Below are 24,024 nucleotides of genomic sequence, written 5' to 3' on the forward strand. Positions count from 1 at the left end.
AATTGTATGTCAGATATCCTGATTGATCTGGAGGGCTAGGCCCGGAGGGATGTCCATGTGACTCAATTTTCTGTAGGAGATGAAGGCAAACTCCTAGCTAAATGCTTTGAGAACTGTTTATCACGTTTTCATCATCTCAGTATGAAAGCTGGACATATTAATCTTGAAGTGGCACGTCACATCCTGTTTTTGAGGCCTGGCTTCTGGCTGGTAACCATGTGCTTTCATAACTTTGCTTGCAGATGTTTCGCTGTGGCTGGAAAACATCTGGACATTATCTGAACGCACTTTGCCTGGTTTGATTCCTGACAGTGACATCCTTAAGGCTGTTCGATAACACTACTAAGCAAGGATCGCTTAACTCCATGGATGGCAATAATTTGGAATTATCTGCAGTTCATTGCTAATCCAGGACTTTGCCCCTTGTTGTTACACTAGCTTTTTGATTCTTTTATCATATTGACAGGGGTGATCAGTATATGAGCACTGTTTGCCTGTTATCCTTGGAAAAACAGGGGTGGCCATTTGTTTATAATGGAATACATCCCTTAGCGTGTTCCTTTCATTACTCCAAGCTTAAGGCACAGATTTGATCCTACTATATTCTCATTGTGCTAGGGATGTAAGGTAGCACAGGGGACTCTCTGCATTGCTTCTGGCCCTGCGTTTAAATTGAATCCTAATGGTTTAAGATCCTTAAAGAACTTGAGAGGTTAGGTTGAATGGCACTAAGGCTGTGTGTTATCAATCTGTTTTTTCTGATAATCTTTGCATTTATAATGATGTATTATACTATATGGCATCCTTTATTCTTACCACAGCTAATATGAATAACGCCACTGTGGGGAAGTGGGTAGCTGGCTTGGGAGAAGAGATTATGGGTATGATCCAAGAGATCTCACTGCTGGTGAGGAAAACCCCCATAGAACTATTGGTGTTGTGTAGTTTTTTTTTCTGCATTGTTGTTGTATTTGGGGTGTCAAAGAATCTCTGACTGACTCCTGTAAAGGTGCAGACAGAGTGGATATCTTGGGAAAAGCCTTTTTTTAAATCAGCGCTGCCTTTGGTGTAGCTGGAGATGGGGAAAATATGCTTTGGTGCGTGTCTAAATGTGTCACAGGAATCTTTGGCTGTCCAGTCTTTTCTGTACCTCTGTCAATATCCTAGATTCTCTTGGCTAAAGGGCAGGAACTGCATTGAGAATCTTGGAACGTGCGAGGAATACAATTGTTCAGATGGAAGGCATCCCTTGGTATGTTGCTTTGATGAAGTAGGAGAGACTTAGCCTAGAATGGCACACAACCTGCATTACTTTAAGCCTCAGAAACAGATTTCATGCTATTATATTCTTGGATGGCCAGTGATGCAGAATGGGTGTGGGGTCTACCCACTTTGCTTTTGGCCCTGTGTCAACATTAAATCCTGACAGTTTAGTATCCTTAAAGAGCGTGAGAAGTTATCTTGGCTTTGTCAGTACAAGAAAGTATCCTTTGTTTTGTGCGCTGTATAGGCTATGCTGTGTAGGCTGTAAGGCACTTATTCTATTAAAGGAGGGATGACTGTGTCTTTTTTTAAAGGGGAGAAGGCTGACCTAGCTTTATTCCAAGAAGCTCTCCTGGAGGGTGGGGTGGGGATGGGATGGGAATGGGGTGCCTCCAACTGAAAGGGACCGTATGTAATGTGCCTCCCTGTGGCCTTGTGGGCAGCTGTGTTGGCAGTTTGTCGAGATACTCCATTTACATAGAAACTAGAAGCAGGAATAGGCCATTCAACCTCACATTATCCTTAATAAGATGACTCTTCTTCTTGATGCTAAGGTTTCACCAGGTCAGGGAAAGAAGTCCAGTTGTCTATGGAGCTCAAGCATGTATTTTGCTTTGGATCCTGTCATAAGTAGGGCTCTGCATTGTCAGACTTAGTTTATCTATTAGTTACATGGCCAGGTCTCTAGTATCCTTTAGGTGAAGGTGTGCCCTTAAAGCCATGTACTCATGGCTTTATCTTGTTATTTCCCCCATCTCTGAAACATCCTTTCACTGTTTGTATTGTGGAGGTGCTATTTGTAATGAATAATCCAATTGCACGATTGCTCTTGTCTCTTTCTGTATGTATAGGTGGGAAAATGATTATGTATTACTGTACCAATCCTTGAGGCTTCGCAAAATGGGGGAAAAATGTTCAATAAAAATTTATTCAACAAAAGGCACACAGGATCCTGGATTTTGTGGAGACGCATGGAATACATAAGCAAGGCGGCAAGGATGACAACAAAATGCTGGAAAATCTCAGCAAGTCTGACAGCATCTGCAGGGAGAGAATAGAGATTATGTAGAGATGCCGGCGTTGGACTGGGGTAAACACAGTAAGACATCCATCTAAGAAAGTCTAAGTAAGCCTTCTTACAGAGAGAATAGAGCACAGGGGTGGAATTTTACCATCGTGTCCGCCCGAGGTTTGTACGATCCTGCCCAAAACCAACACGGAATGCCGTTCTCCAAGCTTCACCCACCCCCGGATTCAGGGCAGGAGTGCCAGTACAATTCCAGACAACGTTTCAAGTCTAGAGAACCCTTTGGGGCGAAGGGTCATCCAGACTCGAAACTCTCTATCCTCTCCCCACAGACGCTGTCAGACTTGCTGAGATTTTTCAGAATTTCCTTTTTTGTTTCAAGATTCCAGCATCCACAGTATTTTGCTTTTAAGGTAACAATGAGCCTTTTGCAAAATACCAGTTCACCCTCAGCTGGAGTATTTTGCCCAATTCTGATCTTCAGACTTAAGGAGGGATGAGAAGGTAGAAAAGATTTACAAAATTGGTTCCAGGGATCAGTGGATCCAGTTTCATGGATAGATTGGGTAATCTGAGGAAATGGATTGAGGAATTTGAGGGATGAGTTCCTGAAAAGAACTATTTTCAGGGCTAAAGATGATGAGTGAGACTAACTGAGTTGAGCAGATATGGTCTGGACAAGCCAAAGAGCCTGTTTGGTGCAGTAACCAGAGGCACAGTTGATGGTTGAACTCTTTGTGCGCTACACATTATATGATTGTCTTCCAGGAACTGCTAACAAGATCTTTACATTCAACATTTCTAAAGTTACACCATCAAGTCAAATAGCACAGCTGCATATAATGCTGACTCACAGCTGTGGACCTCTAACTAGATGCTAAGTTTTCAGCTATTGCTTTGTGACCTCCATTTTAAAAAGTGACATAATTGTGACTCCCACACTGCTCCTTATTGTATTTTTAATTCATTCATAGGATTTATTGGCCATCTTTAACTGTCTGTAACAGAATCCCTATAGTGCAAAAAGAGGCCATTTGGCCCATCGAGTCTGCACCAACTCTCTACAACAGCATCCCACCCAGGCCCTCCCCTTCGCCCTATCCCAGTAACCCTGTACATTTACCATGGCCAATCCACCTAACCTGCATATTTTGCATTCGTAGCAAGCCAATGCACCATTTTATTTAATCATATGCCATCACCATGGTAACAGCATCCCACAAGACTAACAAAATTGGTTAGTTCAAATTATGCAACACATCAGCCCTGTGGTATCAGCATCAAATCTCAACACTCCTCATTCACATTTCATAATTATATAAATTTGTACAATTTATACCCTCATTTTTTTCTGCATTATGCATCATGGGCAGCAGCTACACGCCCATGTATAAATCATAGAATCCTTGCAGTGAAGAAGGAGGTCATGCGTCCCAGCGAGATTGCACTGATACCAATCCCACCCAGGTCCCACCCCTGTAAACCCATGTATTTTCCCTGCTTAATCCCCCAGACACTAAGGAGAAATTTAGCACGACCAATCAACCTAACCTGCACATTTTTGGGAGTGTGGGAGGAAACCGGAGCACCCGGAGGAAGCCCACGCAGACATGGGGTAAATCTCCAAACTCCACACGGACAATGATCCAAGTTGGGAATCAAACCCAGTTACTGGCACAGTGAGGCTGCAATGCTAAGCGCTGTGTCACCCTCAAACAGTGTCTTTCTCCATCATTTCAGAGGGCAGTTAACATTCAACCACATTGCTGAGAGTCTGGAGATACATGGAGGCTAGATTGCATGGGCATGGCAGATTTCCTTTCTTCAAGGAGAGCAGTGAACCAGATAAGATTTTATAAAAATCCAATGGTTACATGGTCCACATTCCTGATTTATTAATTAATTTTCCAATGGCGAGATTTGAATTTGCGTTTCCGGATTATTAGTCCAGGCTGCTGGATGTCAAGGCCAATAAGCAACCACCATGCCACCATTCCCAAAGGCAGCACTTCAGTTTTAATTAAATAAGACTTATTAACCCTTTAGTTATTGTCCACTATAAGAAGAAGTCAATATCCTGTAAAAGTCAACCTGTGGTTGAGTTTAAAACTATCATGTTTTTGGAGCTCACTTTCGCTTTATTAGCCATAGCTAACGTAATGTAATAAAATTATTTCCTTTTCTCCCATAATGGAGCGAAGGTGAAAATCCCATTAGACTGCTTGTAGATGTTGAGAAGTTTGTAGCAACCTCTTTGATGCTAAGGAGGAAATTTAAGTCATGTCCAACCTTAACAGCAGCAATTGTTTTTGGACACAGATGAAGTAACTGACACATTCGGTGGTGACGTTTAGTTTTCTGTAACTGAGGTGGTCTGTTGATTGGTCAACTCTTCTGGTTGTATGAAAGAATCGGGTAAAATTTCAGCGTGGTCCACCAGTTCATAAGAATCACGCATATTAGACAGGCCGTACCAAAATACTATCCACTGTCCAGTTGTGAAGCTTCCATCACACTGCTTGAAATACCTGCACAAGAGAAGACCGCGTATATTGACCATGGTTGTTACAAAATCAACTCATCCGAAAAGCTAAATCAAAATGAGAATCAAATTAATCAAAGCAAGAAATAAGGTCAGGTTGGGTCTATATTCACCGGATTTTTAGAAGGATATGAAGAATACAAGATTCAGAGGGGCGTTGACAGTGTAGATGCTGAGAGGATTTCCCTGCCCTACTCTGTACAGGAATCTAGAATTGGGGGTACAGTTTTGAAGGGGGTCGCCCACTTAAGACAGCTAGGAGGTAAGGATTTCCTCCCCCTACTGCAGAGGGCATTGGGGGGCGATGTCATTGAATCTATTCAAGGCTGAGTTAGACAGATGTTTGAATTGCATGGGAGTCTAGGGTTGCAGGCCATAGATAGAAATTGAGGCCAAGATTGGACCAGCCATGAATGGTGGAATTGTCTCCTGCTCCTATTTTTCATACTCTTAGGAAAAAGGGTAAGGTTAGATAATGGGGAAGAATCAGTTATTCACAACACTTCTTTCTGAGGTACAGCATTTAATCACTCTTATACAAGTCTGGCAATGACTAGTACATTGTACCAATAACATTCAAGACTGGGTTTTGGAATGCTTACTTGCTTTAATGCAGACCTTTCCTGAAGTGGCAGACCACATTGCTAGTAGGGCTGCCTGCACTTGGCTAGAAATTGTTGAGATTGCACTGAATTTCGGGGAGAGGGGAGATTGTGAACTCCAACCAGACATCCAGCTGCTGGCCACTAACAGAGATACCTGGTAGAAAGTGCACATGTGGTTGTCTGGTGACGAAAGCACTGTTAAAGCTAACAATGATCAAATAGTCCACTGACACTCATTGCCCTTTACACCATAGGCAATCAGGCAAGACAGCAGGGGAATTCTAGCAGTAAACGTACTGTATTCAGGAAATTAAAAAAGGGAGAAAATTGGGAGAAGACATTTATTGGTCCAGGTTTAATTTAACAAACACTGGTCCTAGATCAAGATGCCAAGAGGTCCTGAATCTGCCATGCCCTTTCTGTAATGGCTGGAGTTACAAAAATTTGGTTTGGTGTATTTGGTTGTAGTCTGGTTGCTTCTCAGTCAAGCCGGCTTGTACGTGGCATCGACTTGCCAATATCTCATTCAGGTGGCTGTTGCATACAAGCAGGCTTACCTCTAGAAATTAGTTTCTATGCCAGTCTGGCTATCCAGCTCTGTCTGTGCCACCCAGTCTCTGCTTCGGTTTGCTGATGTGTCTGTACGTTACGCAAGTAAACATAACAGAAGATTAAGAAAAGCAGACAGAGGCAGGAGAAACAAGAGTGGCAGAAGAAAAAGGAAGGGGGACATTAGCGGAAGCGGCTGGGTGGGGTGGGGGGGGGGAGGTGGTGTCGAGAATGCGCATTTAAGTGACAAAGACAAAGGGAAATAGGATGAGTGAAGGGTGGAAAAAGCAGAAAGACAGGGCTGGAGAAATAGGTGAATGGCAGAATTGGCAACAGTACTGCATGACTAGTACCTGTTACAGCTCAATGACTAGGCAAATTGTCTGGTGTGCACTGTCCTTTTTCTTTTGCTTGGTTTCTGTGTTTTGATTTGATTTGTCAAATTTATTGGGATACAGTGAAAATGATTGTTTCTTGCATACTACACACTCAGAGCACACCGTTCATAGAGTACATAGGGGAGAAGGAAAGGAGAGGGTGCAGAATACAGTGTTACAATCATAGCTAGGATGTAGAGAAAGTCAGCTTAATATATGATAGGATCATTCAAAGGTTTGATGGCAGCAAGGAAAATCCTGTCCTTGAGTCTGTTGGTACATGTTTTTAGACTTTTGTATCTTTTTCTTTTGGGCGACACAGTGGTTAGCATTGCTGCCTCACAGCGCCAGGGACCTGGATTCAATTCTGGCCTTGGGTCACTATCTATGTGGAGTTTGCACATTCTCCTCGTGTCTGTGTGGGTTTTTTCCAGGTGCCCTGGTTTCCTCCCATGGTCCAAAGATGTGTGGGTTAGGTTGATAAGCCTTGTTTAACTGCCCTTAGTGTCAAGGAGATTAGGAGGGTAAGTATGTGGGGTTACAGGGATAGGCCCTGGGTAGGATTGTTGCTAGTGCAGACTCGATGAGCCAAAATGGCCTCCTTCTGCACTGTAGATTCTATGTTTGATAATTTAATAACTTCCATTTGGTTTTAAGCAACAAACTGAGAGCCTGCAGGTTTGCTCATTTGTGATGGGAGCATGGTCTGTAATGGGAATGTAGTTAAGAGTTCTTATTTGAGCCAAAGAACACAGTCAGAGAGCATGGAACAGCATGGGGCAAAAGACAGTGCAGAGCAGGTGTGAGAGAGGGGCAGCTAGGTGCAGGCTGAGGTATACAGCATAGTGGGAGGTGGGCAAGGCGTGCAGCATAGCAAGCAATGGGCACTGAATTTTTAAAATCAAGTAACTGGGCCTTGAGGGAAAATAGAGAGCTACCTGTTTAGTGGAACTGGATTGCAAAGAACCATGTCAGCAACTGCTCAGAGAATTCCTGTTCCAGGATTTGATTTCCGCTTAGAAAACTGTGTTTGTGTTTGGAGCTTTAGGATTGTATTATTAACTCTAAGATTTGCTATCCATACATTAAGCCTTCCTTTGTGCAAACTGCATTCGCAGTGCTGAGATTGGACGAACCTGGTTTTCACTGTGGCAAGAGCCTTCACCAGCACAATTTTTTTTTTGAATAAACGTAAATGCTTGTGAAGAGTGGATAAAGTTTCTAGAGCCACTGTGATGTGATCTTATTTAAATCCCAGCCCTTTAGAAAATAAAAGAACTGCCTGCTTAGGTCAGTGAGAGATTAAAAATAAACACTAGCTGAGTGAGAGTTGAAGAAAATCTGTTTGAGTAGTTACAAAGTCTGTTTGTTGACATCGTTGACTATCTTGGTGTCATTACTAATGCTTGGCTGATTTCCACAATCTCCAATTATCTCAGCAAGAGATCTAAGTTCACAGTTTTAACGACAACTTTATAAAGGCTGCCCTGATACGAAAAAGTTAAAACCGAATACTACCTCGCTGCACGCGACACTCCTCTCCACATGCAACAGCTCCCACTACATACCACATTGCATGTGGGAGGCAATAACATCCCTCTCCCCCACCCTCCCATATCAATGTGAATGGATAGTATAATGGAGGCAGGGGAGAAATTAGCAGGTATAGAGGTCAGATAATTAGATTTAAATTTATTTTAATGGGCTACCCGACGTTAAATGTTGGAAACCCAGTTACATCACCAGTGGGATCAATGGGAAATCCCTCTAACATAAAATGCCATGTGGGTCTCTCGCGTTATTTTATGCTCCCGTTGCTATTCGCACCCTGAGCAGGAGCGCAAAATCTCAGCCATAGTTTGTCAAATCAGTTACTAAATGCTTCCAGGTCATGAACATGCACTTACATTAATGTAACAATTTTAACAGAGAAAAACGCCCCCGGATGGGTCATAGGTATAATAAAAAAAAGGATGCTGAACCAAGGAGGAAGATTTAAACAGGCTTGACCAAAGGCTTGGTACAAGAGATAGATCTTATTCAGGCTCTTAATTGAGGGGAAGAGGGGGTAGAATGGTATATATGGACAGGGAATTCCAGAGCATACCAACAAGGCAGCTGAAGGCATGGCCACAGAAGTTGGAGCAAAGGAAGATGCAGAGACATCTGTTGCATTTGTGAAATTTCAGCTAAATTATTGAAAAGATCCACTTTGCCACCAGGCCTGTTTGGTTTGTTAGACAAACTGTATCCAGCTGTCGTTAGTGCGTCTTGGGAAAAGATACCTGTTGCAGTGGAGTCAGTATAGAAATTATGGATTGGGATAGAGGTCCAGATTAGAACTGTTTCACCATTGCTGCTTTAAAGGAATTTGTAAAAGGTGGCAGAAAATTAATTGCATTGAAACTGGTCAAGGAAACCATATTATTTATTCCTCCATTGTGTAATCAAATAATTAATGTAAGAATATTATTAGAAACTTAGAAAATTCTAACAGGATTAGACTGGGTAGATTTAGAAAGAATGCCCCCAGTAGTGGCAGGGGGAGTCCAGAACTAGGGATCATAGTTTGAGGATAAAAGAATAAAAGGACTGAAGTGAGGAGAAATTTCTTCACCCAGGGAGTGAAGAATGTGTGGAATTCTCAACCACAGAAAGTAGTTGAGGCTAAAACAGTGTGTAATTTCAAGAAGAAATACGATGTAGCTCTTGGGGCAAAAGGGATCAAGGGAGATTGGGGGGGAAGGTGGGGGGGGGGGGGGAAGGCGGGGGTCAGGATATTAAATTTGATGATCAGCCACATTCAAAATGAATGGCAGGGCAGGCTCAAAGGGCTGAATGGCCTACTCCTGCTTCTAGTTTCTATATTTAATTATTGCATTGCAGAGGATTCTTAAGGAAGAGGACTTGTGTTTCTTTTAAGCACCTAGAAGGGAGGGAAGCCACTTGACATATTCTTTTCCCTGATCATTGAAGGTGCAAACGGGAAGCCCTTCTGGACACTGACGGGGAAAGTGTAGGGCCGCAAGGAGTGGAACAATGAGGCGAGGATCTGGCTGTGAACAGACCATCACCACTTACAAACCCAGTCATCTGAGGATGAAATCTAGATCGCAGGTGGGATTTCCACCCATTCTCCACCACGGCGTGTTCTACAGTAGTGCAGGCAGATCACCAGTGGCAGGCTCTCCCTGTCATCCCACTGTCAATGGGGTTTTCTGTTGTTTATACCCTCTGTTGCCTGGGAACCCACAGTCAGGGTGGTGAGGAGGGATGGGTGGGGGGGCCTCACCGTCACACGGCAGGAAAATCCCATTCTACATGTCTATTCTTGATTGTACAGTGTTAAACATCAGAATTTGGGCACTGATAGTCCTGTTCCACAGACTGACACAATCTCCTTCTACGCTCATTATTCTGTAGCTGCCTAATGGTTTCTCGAATGCTCCGGTGAATATCCCGCAACCTTGGCCTGACGTGTAAACTTTGTGGGTGAACAATGAATTACCAAAAGAAAATACCATTGCTAGATGGTAAACGTAGGATGTAACGTACCAGGGATTGATTCTGTTTGTCGCCCTTGATCTCCAGAATAGCGCGTCAAAATCCTGCCGAATACATTCCCATAACATCAGGCTGGTACCTTGGCCACGTTTATTTGTACTGACAACAAATTTGTCAAGGTATGGCATCCCATCCAAGACAGGTTCCCTGGTGATAATCGCAGCAGCACTGTACCTGTGGCAACACAACAGAAGATAGTTGCTGTGAGCTATTCAAATCTTATTCCTACGTTATTAATCATTGCAACATGTTGCGTGTCACTATTTTCACCATAAGAAAATAACTTAAGAAATAGGAACTTGAATAGATCAAATGTCTTGGAAGCCTGCTCCACTGTTCAATGTGACGATGGCTGATAGAATCACTATAGCTCAGAAAGAGGCCCATCACGCCTGCACTAACAACAATTCCACCCAGGCCCTATCCCCATGTATTTACCCTGCCAATCCCCCTGATACTAAGGGGCAATTCAGTATGGCCAGTCAACATTACATGCATAGCTCTGGAGTGTGGGAGGAAACCCATGCAGACACAGGGAGAACGTGCAGACTCCAGGAGCTTCGGTTTCCTCCCACAGTCCGAAAGATGTGCTGCTGAGGTGCATTGGCCGTGCTAAATTCTCCTTCAGTGTACCCGAACAGGCGCCGGAATATGGGGATTTCCACAGTAACTTCATTGCAGTATTAATGTCAGTGGACTTGTGACATTAATAAATAAACTAAAACTTTTCATTCTGTCTACGCTATGAGCTTGTGTCACTTTCCCAGATATCTTGAGGTCAGCTGAAAGCAGGTGTGATCCTTATTTAACAGTTGATATTGGAGAAAGCACTGATGCAGTCTCTGAATGCCACAGTCACTAAGCATGAATTAATAGGCTTACCCTTCAGATAAATAAATAGAATGTAGCCTGGGATTCAGTACTGAAATGTAGTCCTTGCGTAGATCTTTCCCAAAAGATTTATTTATTAGTGATATTAGACGGGTTGTGTCTATTTCATCAAGGCTTGTGTATCTGCGGATGGGTTCAGCATTTTTGAATAATGTCCCAGCTCCTGTAAATGAAGTCAAAAATATTATTCACAATCATCACCTCTAATCTATGGGCAGTGGTTTTGACATTGATTTCTCGCCTTGTGGAAACATTATATTTCTTGGTCAGGGATACTGTCACAGCTACAAGGCTGTTTCTATAGCTCATCTAAATAGCCATTACTCATGAGCCAAGCTGCATAGTATCCTTCAACCCATGCCATTTTCAGAGGAGATCATTGGATAGCAGCCAAGTGCAAACTCTGGCCAGTGTGGCGACTAAGGGATTTTCACAGTAACTTCATGGCAGTGTTATTGTAAGTCTACTTGTGACCCAATAAATAAATTTTACATTTTAATCCAGTGATTTATCCAGTTTGAGTTGTATGAGCAGGCAGATTTGGAAAGGGGTATTGTCTGATTGGTGGATAAATTGGATCACCAAGATCTGTTACCATGAGAAACCGAGATGCCTGCAGTTTAATGAGAATTTGAGCTTACGTTTTACGAGCTATCCCTGCAATTCCATAGTTCAATCCTTTGCATCCCAGAGACCAAAAACTTGGAGTCCTGCTCTAGATAGGGTGAGAATCAATTCATTTTGTGGCTACTCATGAGCTGGTTTGTCTTCTAGACAAATGACATATCTACTCCAAACTCCATCCTTAGTTAGATACAAGAATCAGAAATCATTCTAAATGCTTTCCCTGTATCAAGAGGGTGTGATCATAGAAACCCTAAAGTGCTGAAGGAGGCCGTTCGGCCCATTGATTCTGCACTGACCAGAATCTCACCCAGCCCCTATCTCCGTAGCCCCATGTATTTACCCTGCTAGTTCCCCTAACACTAAGGGGCAATTTACCATGGCCAATCAGCCTAACCAGCACCTCTTTCAGACTGTGGGAGGAAACTGGAACCCCTGCAGGAAACGCACACAGACACAGGGGAGAATGTGCAAACTCTGCATAAGCAGTGACCCAAGCCAGGTCCCTGGCACAGTGAGGCAGCAGTGTTAACCGAAATATATTGTACTTGATATTAGGGAATCCATGGAATCAGTTTGATAATCAAATTAATCAGGATGTAAGCAAGAATTTTAACTGGAACTGTTAATCTCAATTTTAATACAAATTGGATTTGAATAAGGCACATCGTAACATATTTTATTCTTTTTAGAAACAGAAACTAGAAATAGGAGTAGGCCATTTGGCCTTTCGAGCCTGCTCCGCCATTTATTTTGATCAAGGCTGATCATCGAACTCAATAACCTGACCCCTCCTTCCTTCCAAATCCCTCAATCCCTTTAGCCTCTAGAGCTTTATCTAATTTCTTCTTGAAGTCAGATAATGTTTCGGCCTCAACTACATTCTGTGGTCATGAATTCCACATATCCACCATCCTCTGGGTGAAGAAATTTCTCCTCATCTCAGTTCTAAAAGGTTTATCCCTTATCCTTAAGCAATGACCCCCTAGTTCTGGGCTTTAAAGATAGAGATTGCTAAATGTCTTGCAAAGTGGCAATTTCAAAATAATCTTTCTTTCCAATATATTTGAGGACTTTTCAATTTGGATCATCATACAACTCTTTGATATATTCTGTCCATCTTTTTGCTACTGCATCTCTTTCAATTTCTTGAACCATCTTTGTCTTTTACAAACCCACTATCTGTTGTTATCTCTTTCTTTCCATCTGTTAAAGATTCCAACTTCTGGTGTATAAATCTCACTTTGTGATTTTGTTCCAGCTCCAACACTTGCTCACACATCTTATAATACAATTTCTTGTAAACCTGTCTGCATGCATTCTTCATTTTCTGTTCAGTTTCACTATACGCAGTCGTGTTTCATGATGATATCTTTGTGATATCAGGGATAAAGAATGCTTTGAAATTCATGAATGCAGAAATAGCACCAGCCATACAATGAAGTAATGACAGAACAGCTAAATGCCGCTGGAGTAACACAATTAGAAATGATTGGGACAGTTAAGTGACCTAAGAAATCGAAAGCAATGTATTGCACTCAGTTTTGAACTATAAGCTTAATGAGTCATCTCAATGAGTGATCTTGTATTTCAAAATGGGAAGGTTGTCAAGTTTATTTATTAGTGTCACAAGTTGGCTTACATTAACAGTGCAATGAAGTTACTGTGAATTTTCCTAGTTGCCACACTCCGGCGCCTGTTTGGGTCAATGAACCTTTCAGAATGTGGGAGGAAACCAGAGCACCCAGAGGAAACCTACACAGACACGGGGAGAACATGCAAATTTCATACAGATAGTGCCCCAAGCTGGGAATTGAACCCGGGTTCATGGCACTGCGAAGTAGCAGTGCTAACCACTGTGCTACCATGCTGCCTGTAACATCACATTTGACACTGAAATTGGTGAAGCGCAGTTTGGGTTTAGACCTGGGGTAGAATAAGAAAGGGACTATTTAACCCAAGAATAATCTTTGGTAAGTATGTGGAAGTAAACAAGAACATATACATGTGCTCGATAAACTATGAAAAAATGTTTGATTGTGTTTATTTCCAAAAGCTAATTGACATATTACTGAAATGTGACATTGACGGTTAAGATGTGAGAATTTTACCACCGTCTGGGAAATGTCGGTGAAATAGTTACCTCCAAACTTGACTAATGTGCTTATATAATGTATTGATTTTTAATTCATTGCCAGATGATTAAATTTGGACTTGTTAAAAAAGTGTATTTTGTTAAAACAAGGGCTTTTAACTTGCAACAATAATTTCTATTATCAAATTATCCACATTCCAAACCTATTGGGAGAAGACAGCAGGGGGGGATTTTACAGCCTCACTCGACCCGAGACTGGAAAATCCCACCCAAGGTAAATGGATCTTCCCATTGTCCGCCGCTCACCCACTCCAATTCCCGTGGCGGGGCGGTAGAATTCCAGCGAGCAAGTCTGTGAAACTTACCAAAGGCAGTGGCTCCCCAACGAATTGCAAACAATCCCTGTCATTAGCTTGACCCTTCCTTCTGCTGCATTCCACTTTGCCCTTCCTGCATTATTGAGACATCTATGGAAGCCACATACAATACTCAACCATTGCAAATGCAGCATTCAGAAGCTTGGGCAATACGACCTCGGTTTTGAGATAACTCCCAGGCTTGATTCAATCAAGTTATAATTGGAACATTCAATTATGTTCAAGTTACTAGCAGTTAGAGAGAGATCGCATGACCAGCGCAGGTTATTCTGCATGGTCTAAACAAGTGGTTTTCTCTGAAGAATTGGACTAGCAATTGAGTTAAGTGGAGCTCCTGCTCTCTCTCTCTCTCTCTACTGAACATGATTAGACCTTGTTTATTAATTTGCCTTTGCCTCCATTCTACAGTAGACAAAGATTTTTTTGGAGAAAGAACTTCACTCCACAGAAGCATCTCTAGAAAGACAGAAATCTCAGTTATAGCTTTAAGCTGTCTCATCACCGAAAGTGAGACCACTGGATTCTATGCAGCCATTTATTTCCTGCGGACAATAACGTGGTCAAATATAACCACCCCTGCTCCCTAATCTGCATTTGCGTACGTGTGTGTACTTAAATGTGGGTGCGCAGAATTTAAAGTTATTTTACTATATTATTCAGAAAGGTTTAGGTATAATAAAATTAACCTCTTTGTTAAGCACAAGAAAATTTGTCTGGCTCTTTCATGAACACAGCTCGTAAATAATTAAGTATTAACTGAATTGGCAAGTATGTCCTGTGTGTTGCAGTCTTATTTCTGATATTTGCACATGTGTCATCGTCTCTTTCATTGATTTTCCTTGGTGTTAGTAGCTCTTTCTTGGACTGAAAAAAAACTGGTTTGATTGGGTTCACATTAAAAACTAAATATATTTGTATTAGAAAAGGTATCTAAGCAGAAAATAAATTTAAAAACTTGTTTGCGACCATCCAGTTCATCTTTTCTCACCCACTATGTTAAAGGTGCTGTAAATAAATACAAGTTGTTGCTGTAGTTTGATTATATTTCTTGGTCATGCAAATCTATATGGTAAATCTAATATCCACTCAGTCTATAACTGGAAGAAGCTATCTCTCTCCATACCAGACAAATGGGCAATTTAAATGGGCCAACTTTTTGAGTGTGCATTGTTAATCTTTTCCACCATGAGTCACCAATTCCAAGCAATCCTCCTCCCACCTCACTGCAACTACCATCAAAAATCACCACTCTAGCATTCGCTAGGAAGAGAGATTGCAGAGAATTACTCAAGAAACATATGACTTAAAAAAAAAATTGATCTTTCAAGAGAGGGATACTTGGATTCCACTGACTTGGTCTTTTGGGAAACGTAGATGAGTGGACGAGTATCATAGAAATGTGACCGATTCACATAAATCAAGCTTGTCCACTAGATCATCCACTGGCCTATATGTGTGCAAGTCATTGAATTGTAATGTCATCACAGATGTATATCTTTCCACTTCATACAGTGAGGCAGACTAAACATTTTGTAAATACTACTTGAAATATCAATTTGCTAGTTACACAGGTTGAGATTGGCAATTGACTATTTTGTTCACTTGTTGCACGCTTCAATTAAAAGTCAGGCATGTTCCTAGACCAGTACTACCACTCCTTTGTGTGTAGAAGTTGAATGTGAAGCAAAACATAAATAGTTCAGCAGCCTGCAAAGATAGCTCCATGTTATACAGAGGACACATCTTCTGCACAATTAGCTTTTAAAAAGTAGGTTTGAGCTCTTTGATAATTAAAGAAACTAATACTTTTGTGCGAAGCGACTATTTTAATTTCTCCTCATCCAGGTTTAAAGCCAACTAATGAGCTGAAAAAACAAACAAACCAGTATGCTCCCGATAATTTGCAGCTCCAAATGTTTGGGTTCTCCAGAAAACCACAACGGGCTACTAGTTGCCAGAGCAGCTGAGTTCATCTTGATACTTGTCTGTGAGATTGTTGAATAAGATGTATGTAGAATAAGCCTTAATCAGCTCCTTACCTCAATCAGTACATTGAGCAAAATGGACTGAAAATAACTTTGAAAACAAGTTTTTTTACTCTTGTTCTATGCCTCCAGCGATGACTGTAACACTACATTCTACACTCTTTCGTTTCCTTCTCTATGAACGGCAAGCTTCGCCATATAGTGAGCAAAGAACAATGCTTTTCACTGTATACTAATATATGTGATAATAATAAATTAAATAGCAAATAATAAGTCAAATTGATTATGTACGATCTTGAAAACTAAAACAGTTGACACCCAACAAGTCACGCCCAACGTGCAATAAAAAAAATTGAAGTATAAGAGGGCAGGATATGGCTTAACATTTGATCACTTTCCAAATGCCACAAACATGGGATTTCAATGCTGACAATCAATCCTGTATCAGGCCTTTTTTTTACATATTCCAAAATAGGAACAACATATAAAAGGGAGACATGAGAAGAATTTTTTTGTTTAAACGAAATGTTAATAAAATGCACAGAGATTTTACACAATGTTAACAACCGAGGAACAGGCCATTTAATTCTACAGGTCAATATCAATGTGTATGCTCTTTATGAATCTCTTTACACTTTTCTTCATCTCACCAATTAACATACTCTTCTATTTCCTTCCTCATATACCCTATTTAGATTCCACTTGCATGTATCTACACTATTGAGCTCAACTACACCATGTAACCATTCTGAATGAAGGAGCTTCTCCTGGATTCTTTATTGGTTTTATTCATGACTATCATATTAAACCTCTTCACAATTTGAAGGACTTCGATCAGCTCAGCTCTCAATCTGAGAAGAAAAAGTGTCCCAGTCTGTTCAGCATTTCCTGATATTTATAACTTCTCCATTCTGCTATCAACCTTACAAACGTCTGGTACAAAAGTCTGAGGCCCCATACCAACCAACTCGAGAACAGCTTCTTCCCTACTGCCATCAGACTTTTGAATGGACCTACATTGCACTAAGTTGTCTTTTCTACACCCTAGCTATGACTGTAACACTACATTCTGCACTCTTTCCTTCTCTATGTACAGTATGCCTTGTCTGTACAATGTGCAAAAAACAATACTTTTCACTGTATATTAATACATGTGACAATAATAAATCAAATATCAAATCAAACTCATTTTTTGCACCTTCCCAGTGCATCTGCACCTTTTGTTTTCATGCCAAGAGCAGGACTGCACACAGAAGTCCAAGTGCCATTTTCTGTAAATTTAATACAACTTTCCTTTTGAATTCTATTCCTCCAAAAATGAATTATGGTACTTGATTTGCATTCTTAACTTTGTTAACTCTTCCTAATGATTTGTAAATTCTTTTCCTTTCTCCCTCTGCACCTTTGCTCCATTTAAACTACCTTCCAGGTAGGTGACATCCTAGTTCCTCAACCATAAATGCACCATCTCCTCCTCATCTATATTGAAATTATTTTGCTATTTATATGCTCTTTGTTAATGTTTTGTATTTTGTTTCTCTTCCTCAGTGTTAACCTTACACTCAGTTTGAAATCATTCACAAATTTTGATATAGTATGGTGTCATGTGTCCATTGAAAAGCTTAATTAGTACCTGTACAAAAACTAAATGTTAAACTTACTGTAACAGTAACACCATCTGGTTGTACGTGTGGAACAGAAGACTATCTGGCCATTCCAACGAAACAGATAGAGAAGGTGGCTGCTTATGCGCCAGTGTACAGAACAGACCTTGGATATCAGGCCTAGCCTTCAAATGGAATGTAACACAGAATGAGAATGCCACTTTTATGAAAGAATCTCTGCAATGGCTCCATAATGTTCAAGTCTCATGTCTTTGCTCCATTACTTTTCCTGAGTTATTTCTGGGTTTGAGGTGGGCTAGTTAATGGCCTAATTGCTTTCCACCATGGTTCTCTCAATAATCTGCACTGTTACACAAAGTGACCTCTGGAGGTTGTTGGCTGAGGGCAGCTTTTCCAAACACTTTCTGGATAATTGGCTTTGATATTCCAGAAGGATTGGATTTCATGCCTTCCAGCTCCAATAAGTCATTTATTTATGTCACAAGTAGGCTTACATTAACACTGCAATGAAGTTAAAAGCAAATTACTGCAGATGCTGGAATCTGAAACAAAGGGAGAAAATGCTGGAAAATCTCAGCAGGTCTGGCAGCGTTTGCAGTGGGAGAGAAAAGAGCTGACATTTTGAGTCCTGTCGACCTTTTGTCAAAGCTCAAAGCTTTTTTTTTTTAACCCTAAGTGCATAAGATCACAGATTTGGATCCACCCAAAAAATGGATCAGAACTTCTCCCTGGACTTTGAATTTTTTTTGTACAATCGCCCCCATGGTGTTACATTCAGGTCAATTCCTTGTTTATGATTTTTTTCAAGACAGTCAGCAGGCTGTTGATTTTGTCCCCTGTCCGTCAACAGTATTATGGAGGATGGGTGGGAAGCTGGTGGAATAGCTACCCATCGTATTTTCCATGTCGCCCCCCCCCCCCCCCCCCCCCCGAACAATGCCTACCAGCAGGTCAAAACATCCAGTCCCTTGTCTGAAGTTATTCTAGTCTTTTTCCAGATCAGAGATATGGACTATACAAAAACAGTGCTTGAATGCATTCCACAGGAAGCATCACTGGCAAATTCTGAAGATCAGATAGTCAGAGAAGCAATTAAAATAAACCTGATTTTGCACTGAACCCACGTGAGTTTTCTCAACTCTCTCTGATTAGTTGGAATTGTCCAAATTAGTTTGCGCATGTATCCATTTAGGCCAATATTACAATTCTAAGATTTTGAACTTTTTTTTTGAACTAAGAGTATAGAGTTAGGGAAACTACCCTGGGGAAAAAAAAACTGTTCAGTTGATATTCAGAAATAGCCCTTCAGTGCATGGCAAATATTCAGTTTTGGACAAAGGAGAAAATTGCTGGAATTTTACTACCTTGCCCTCTCGAGGCTAATGGAGAATGTTGTTCTGCAAGCCTTGCCCGCTACAGCGTGTGTGTGCCGGTAAAATTCAGGCAAATAAGTACCATATATTACCTGAAATACTGGTTAACGTGTCACAATAGTATTTCAGCATAAGAGTTTTCAAGGGGGAGATCGACAGCTGTGAATTAGAATGCTAAGGGACAAATAGGGGTATTGCCAACAGACAATTTAGCAGTTCCTACAGATAGTCACTAACACACACAGTTCTGGTCAATTATTGCTCACATTATATATATTTACTTCTTATAAATAACTTTGCACAACCCATTTCCTTGGTGAAGCAGAATTAAAAGTAGAAGTTTCAACTGCAAATTCAACACATTTCTTTCCCTCGATGAAATAGTTCTAGTGTTCAATTTCCAGTGAACAAAAAGACAACTTGTGATGGGTTATCATAGAATGTCTACAGTGCAGGAGGCCATTCTGTCCAACGAGCATGCACTGATAGCAATCCCACCCAGGCCCTATCCCCATAACCCCATGCTAATCCCCCTGAAACTAAGGGTCAATTTAGCATCGTCACTCAACCTAACTGAACATCTTTGGACTGAACGGAACCTGGAGCACCCGGAGGAAACTCACGCAGGCACAGACAGTCAGCCAAGGCTGGAATTGAACCTGGGCCCCTGGCGCTGTGCTACAGCAGTGTTAACCACTGTGCCACCATGCATTTTCTATTGCCTTTGTGCTAAATTTCCACTTCACCTTCTCTACTTAGTTATTCAACACAATGATGTAATTATTCTAACAGAAAATTATACTACTAATCATTTAGCAGCATACTGACAATGAGTATCAACATAGTAAGAATGAACCCATTAACTGAATGTAGACAAATCTGAAAGTTCTATGTACACAAACATCAGAAAATGGCTCAGAAAATTGCCTTATGAGTCTGGAAAATCTAGGTTTCAAAAGAGGGGAAGGAATGCTACACACAGAACCACTGAATTCCAGGATTGGAAGGGAGGCATCAAAGGCAGTTACCTTGTGTCAAACTCGATTTGTGACACAAAATGAACTTGGCAGGCTACCAAGAATGGTTTAGTAATCCCATGGCGTGTCAACAAAAATGATCTTTCAAACCAGACACGGCCTGGAATTCTCTGACCTCGTCCGTGGCTGCGATTCTCCAGTCCCGCCGCTGTGAATGGAGATTTGGCTGAGTGCCATGTTCTCCGTTCACACTGGCCGTGGTGACAGGGTGAACAACATTGGAGAATTCCAGCCCTGGAGTGGAGCTAGTGAAGAATCCCAGAACTAACCCTAACCCTAATGCTCACAGATGGAGCGCAGAGAATCCAATAACTAGTCCTTCAGGAAAATCCCAGCAAGATGTGGGCTGCATGGAGATGGGAATTACCGTTAGCAACATTGGTACAATTTAAATAACAAGTTCGAATTTTTGCTCTCAATATGGATTTAGGTTGTGAATTTTTGAAATTACCCTTCAGTATCAATTATTGATTCTCGAACAATGTAAAATGATGGTTAACTGTGTGAACTATGACGATGAAGTCTTGCAGTCTTGCCTGGTGATTGTTGAGCGGTGTTCGTTCGTCTGTTGTCTGGGCACGGTTCCCCAATGTACCATGCTTCAGGACATCCTTTTCTACAGCGTATTAGGTAGACAACATTGGCCGAGTTGCAAGAATATGTACCGTGCACCTGGTGGATGGTGTTCTCATGTCAAATCCGTGGCATCTGTGATCAATCACCAGGCAAGAGTGTTCTTTTCCTGTTGGCGAACACTTCAGTGCTTACAGGCATTCGGCCTCTGATCTTTGGGTAATCGTTCTCCAAGGCGGCCTTCACGACACACGACAGCGCAGAGTCGCTGAGCAGAGACTGATAGCCAAATTCCACACACGAGGACGGCCTCAACCAGGATCTTGGGTTCATGTCACACTATTTGTAACCCACATGACTTGCCTGGGCTTGCAACATCTCACTTATTGTCCTGTCTGGAGACAATACACATTTCTTTAACCCATGCTAAATGCTATCTCCACTCACATTGTCTGCACCTTTACGACTTGATTAGCTGTAAAGAATCGCATTCTAATCAGTATTCTGTAAACTGAGTGTGTCACTTTATGTGCTCTGTTTGTGACCAGAACTCCCCACTTACCTGATGAAGGGGCAGAGCCCTAAAAGCTTGTGGCATTTGCTACCAAATAAACCTGTTAGACTTTAACCTAGTGTTGTGAGACTTCTTACTGTGTTGACCCTAGTCCAATGTTGGCATCTCCACACTGTGACTACATATCCTTACACAGCAGCAAGTGATGCCCAGGAATAGGAATAGGCGATTCAGCTACACCAGTCAGTTCCACCATTCAATGAGATCATGGCTGATCTGTACTTCAACTCAATATATCTTCCCTTGATTGATATTCCATGATACCTATACCCAACATAAACCTTTCAAACTCAGTCTTTAACATTTCATTTGACCCAGCATCCAAAGTCTTCCAAGACAGAAAGTTCCATATTCCTGTTAACCATTGTGTAAAAGAAAAGACTCCCAATTTCAATTCTAAGAAGGCTATCTTATGCTTTAAGATTAAGCCCCCTCTTCTGGATTTCTCCACCAGATTAAATCATTTCTCTTTTGCCATCCATTTAAATTCCTTGGCCATTTTAAAGACCTTCATTAGATCAAGCTCATCTCCAACGCATCCAGGTACAGCACTGCAATGACCAGAAGAGGTACAGCAGTGCCATGCCTGATTCTAAGACCTGAGACCACACTTTAGGAAAATACTAGGGGACCTGTGGCTGGGAGGATAGGGAATGCCCTTGGAAGGGATGGGGGAAGAGGAAAGACTGGAGCTCCGAGATCTCTGAGGAGTGGGCACCCCAAATCTGACAGGTCTTCTAATGGAGGCTCCCCCCACTCCCCAACCTACCTGATGTTGGAGACTCTCAGTTTGGCACCATGATCCAACTCTAAAAATTGAGACTGGGTGGGAAAAGGGCATGGGCAGGCTTCCCACCTCAGGCCCTGCCTTCCCCACTGTTAAATTGCATCTGGGTTGAGGTGGGTAGGATCTGGAAGGAAATCCCTTCCAAGCAATTTTGGGGTGGGAGGTGGTGAAATTCTGGCTGTCTCTGCTCCTGTATGTCAAAAACTTATTTTCCTCGCGCCAACAGCAATTTATGTAGAAACTTTAATATAATAAAAGGTCCCAAGAAGTTATCAGAAAATATTTGACATCAAGCTACTCAGGGAAATGTTAGGAGCTCTATGTAAAATCTTGATCAAAGGGATTAGGTTCTAAGGAGCTATCTTAAGGAGGAGAGGTGGAGAATTTTAGGGAGGGTATTCCAGAGTGTGTGGCCTAGAATGCTGAAGGTAAAGTCACCAGTGGTGACAAGAACAGAAAGAGGGATGTACAAGAGAGAACAGGAGGAGTACAGAGTTCTTGGAGTGTTATAGGGTTAGAGGAAGTGACAGACACTGGTGGGACAAGACTATGGGTGAATTTGAACATAGAGATGACAATCCAAAAAATGAGATGTCACTGGACCAGGAGCTAAGGTAGTTCAATAAGCACAGGCATGATCATTGCTCTATAGTCAGCAAGACCATTCAAGACTTGAAATCTGCTTTACAATCTGTGGAGGCTCTTAAAACACCTTTGTTATGCACCAGGACAAGGTATAGCAAAACATTTGTGATATCATAGGATATCCTTCTAAAGTTGTACCTTACAACTGCACACTCTCTGGCCATTGCAACCCAACTTATCTTTATTTATCTACAACATCCTGGTCATTGATCCTCTGAATGCTTCTCTCATGTTTCACCGAAGCTTCCAATATACTGTCCTCCTGCCTCTATTTCACTGTGTTGATATCATGACGTGGAGATGCCGGCGTTGGGCTGGGGTGGGCACAGCAAGAAGTCTCACAAACACCAGGTTGAAGTCTAACAAGTTTATTTGGAATCACAGGCTTTCGGAGCGCTGCTCCTTCATCAGGTGAGTCACTTCAATTTACTTCTGTAGGACAGGCTGAGTCTACTTACTCCCACAGCTCCTGCTTCCTTCTACAACATAAAAGCTTTGATGCCAACCACAACATAATTTGACGACTGTTTACTGACTTATCTCCTGCTTTCTCCTCCTTTCTAAATTGGTCACTTCCTGCACAGTGTCCCACTGACACAGGAGAAACAAATCCAATGGATCCTTGACTTGTGCAGTCAGTAACTGCTGCTGTTATTATGTCTGGTGTCCACATAAACACTTTAAGCAGATATACGGCTGAATTCCAGAGCTTGTGGCCCAGAATGCTGAAGGCATTAGATGTAACCCCCATCTAATTAGGGGGTTATAGATAGGTCTATGGATTGGTAGGTGTTGATGTGATCGGTGCAACTCGTGGGCCGAAGGGCCTGTTTGTGCTGTAGTGTTCTATGTTCTATGTATAGAGATAAAGAGAAATATGAAGGTAGAATCTAATGTTTGCATGGAAAACCAACAACACGTCATTCCATTGACTGACCAGAGTTGAATATTTCCTATTTATAATACATTAATGTCTAAAATACAGCAGGAATCTTAAATGGCAGAATGATACCTTTGTGACTGAAGAGCTCTGTGAGTATGGTGTTGGCAGAGGTGATGACAGCAGACGATTCTGATGGCATGTGATTGAGGAGATCTGTGATCACTTTTGCTTTCTCTTCCTCCTTCTGACTAATCCAGTTTGCGTTTGAAAGAAGGTCGAGGTCCGACGGAAGGTTGACCTGTCCCACAACCTGCACCGTGCAAAAGAACATGCTGATCAGTCACCTTGGAAGGTATGGGAATGGAACTCCACATGAATATTACACAGGCTCGTAATTCACACAGAACGTGGCACGAAAGCTGGTCATTACAGTTGGGATAAATCAGGGAATGTCATTCTGCAGTGTGCGCCTTACTTGTCTGTGTATTGTACAGTGCAACTGTCAGCTTGACTCTAAGGCCTGCTGTGTCTCCTGTTTGCATGCAAAAATAATGCCAAATCACTCGAGTTTAAAATCAGCCCCTCTAATTATTTTCCCTAGGAATAACTATATGCTGCCATAATGAGA

The 24,024-nt window shown here is 41.7% G+C and overlaps 1 protein-coding gene across 2 annotated transcripts in view; it reads right to left on the reverse strand.

Annotated features, from left to right (window-relative positions):
* Positions 1–3,674: 3,674 nt before the first annotated feature.
* nags (N-acetylglutamate synthase) overlaps positions 3,675–24,024 on the reverse strand; it is a 42,469-nt gene continuing 22,119 nt past the window's right edge. For both annotated transcript variants that reach the window (XM_080213451.1, XM_080213450.1), the window contains exons 4-7: positions 23,526–23,706; positions 10,810–10,981; positions 9,919–10,101; positions 3,675–4,818 (exon numbers count right to left, since the gene is read on the reverse strand). In XM_080213451.1, coding sequence (XP_080069577.1) covers positions 4,641–4,818; positions 9,919–10,101; positions 10,810–10,981; positions 23,526–23,706 — 714 coding nt within the window. In that variant the 3' untranslated portion in view covers positions 3,675–4,640. The remainder of the gene's footprint in view (positions 4,819–9,918; positions 10,102–10,809; positions 10,982–23,525; positions 23,707–24,024) is intronic.

This window comes from Carcharhinus amblyrhynchos, chromosome 27 (genome assembly GCF_965287045.1).
Source record: "Carcharhinus amblyrhynchos chromosome 27, sCarAmb.v2.hapA, whole genome shotgun sequence".
Taxonomy (NCBI): Eukaryota; Metazoa; Chordata; class Chondrichthyes; order Carcharhiniformes; family Carcharhinidae; genus Carcharhinus; species Carcharhinus amblyrhynchos.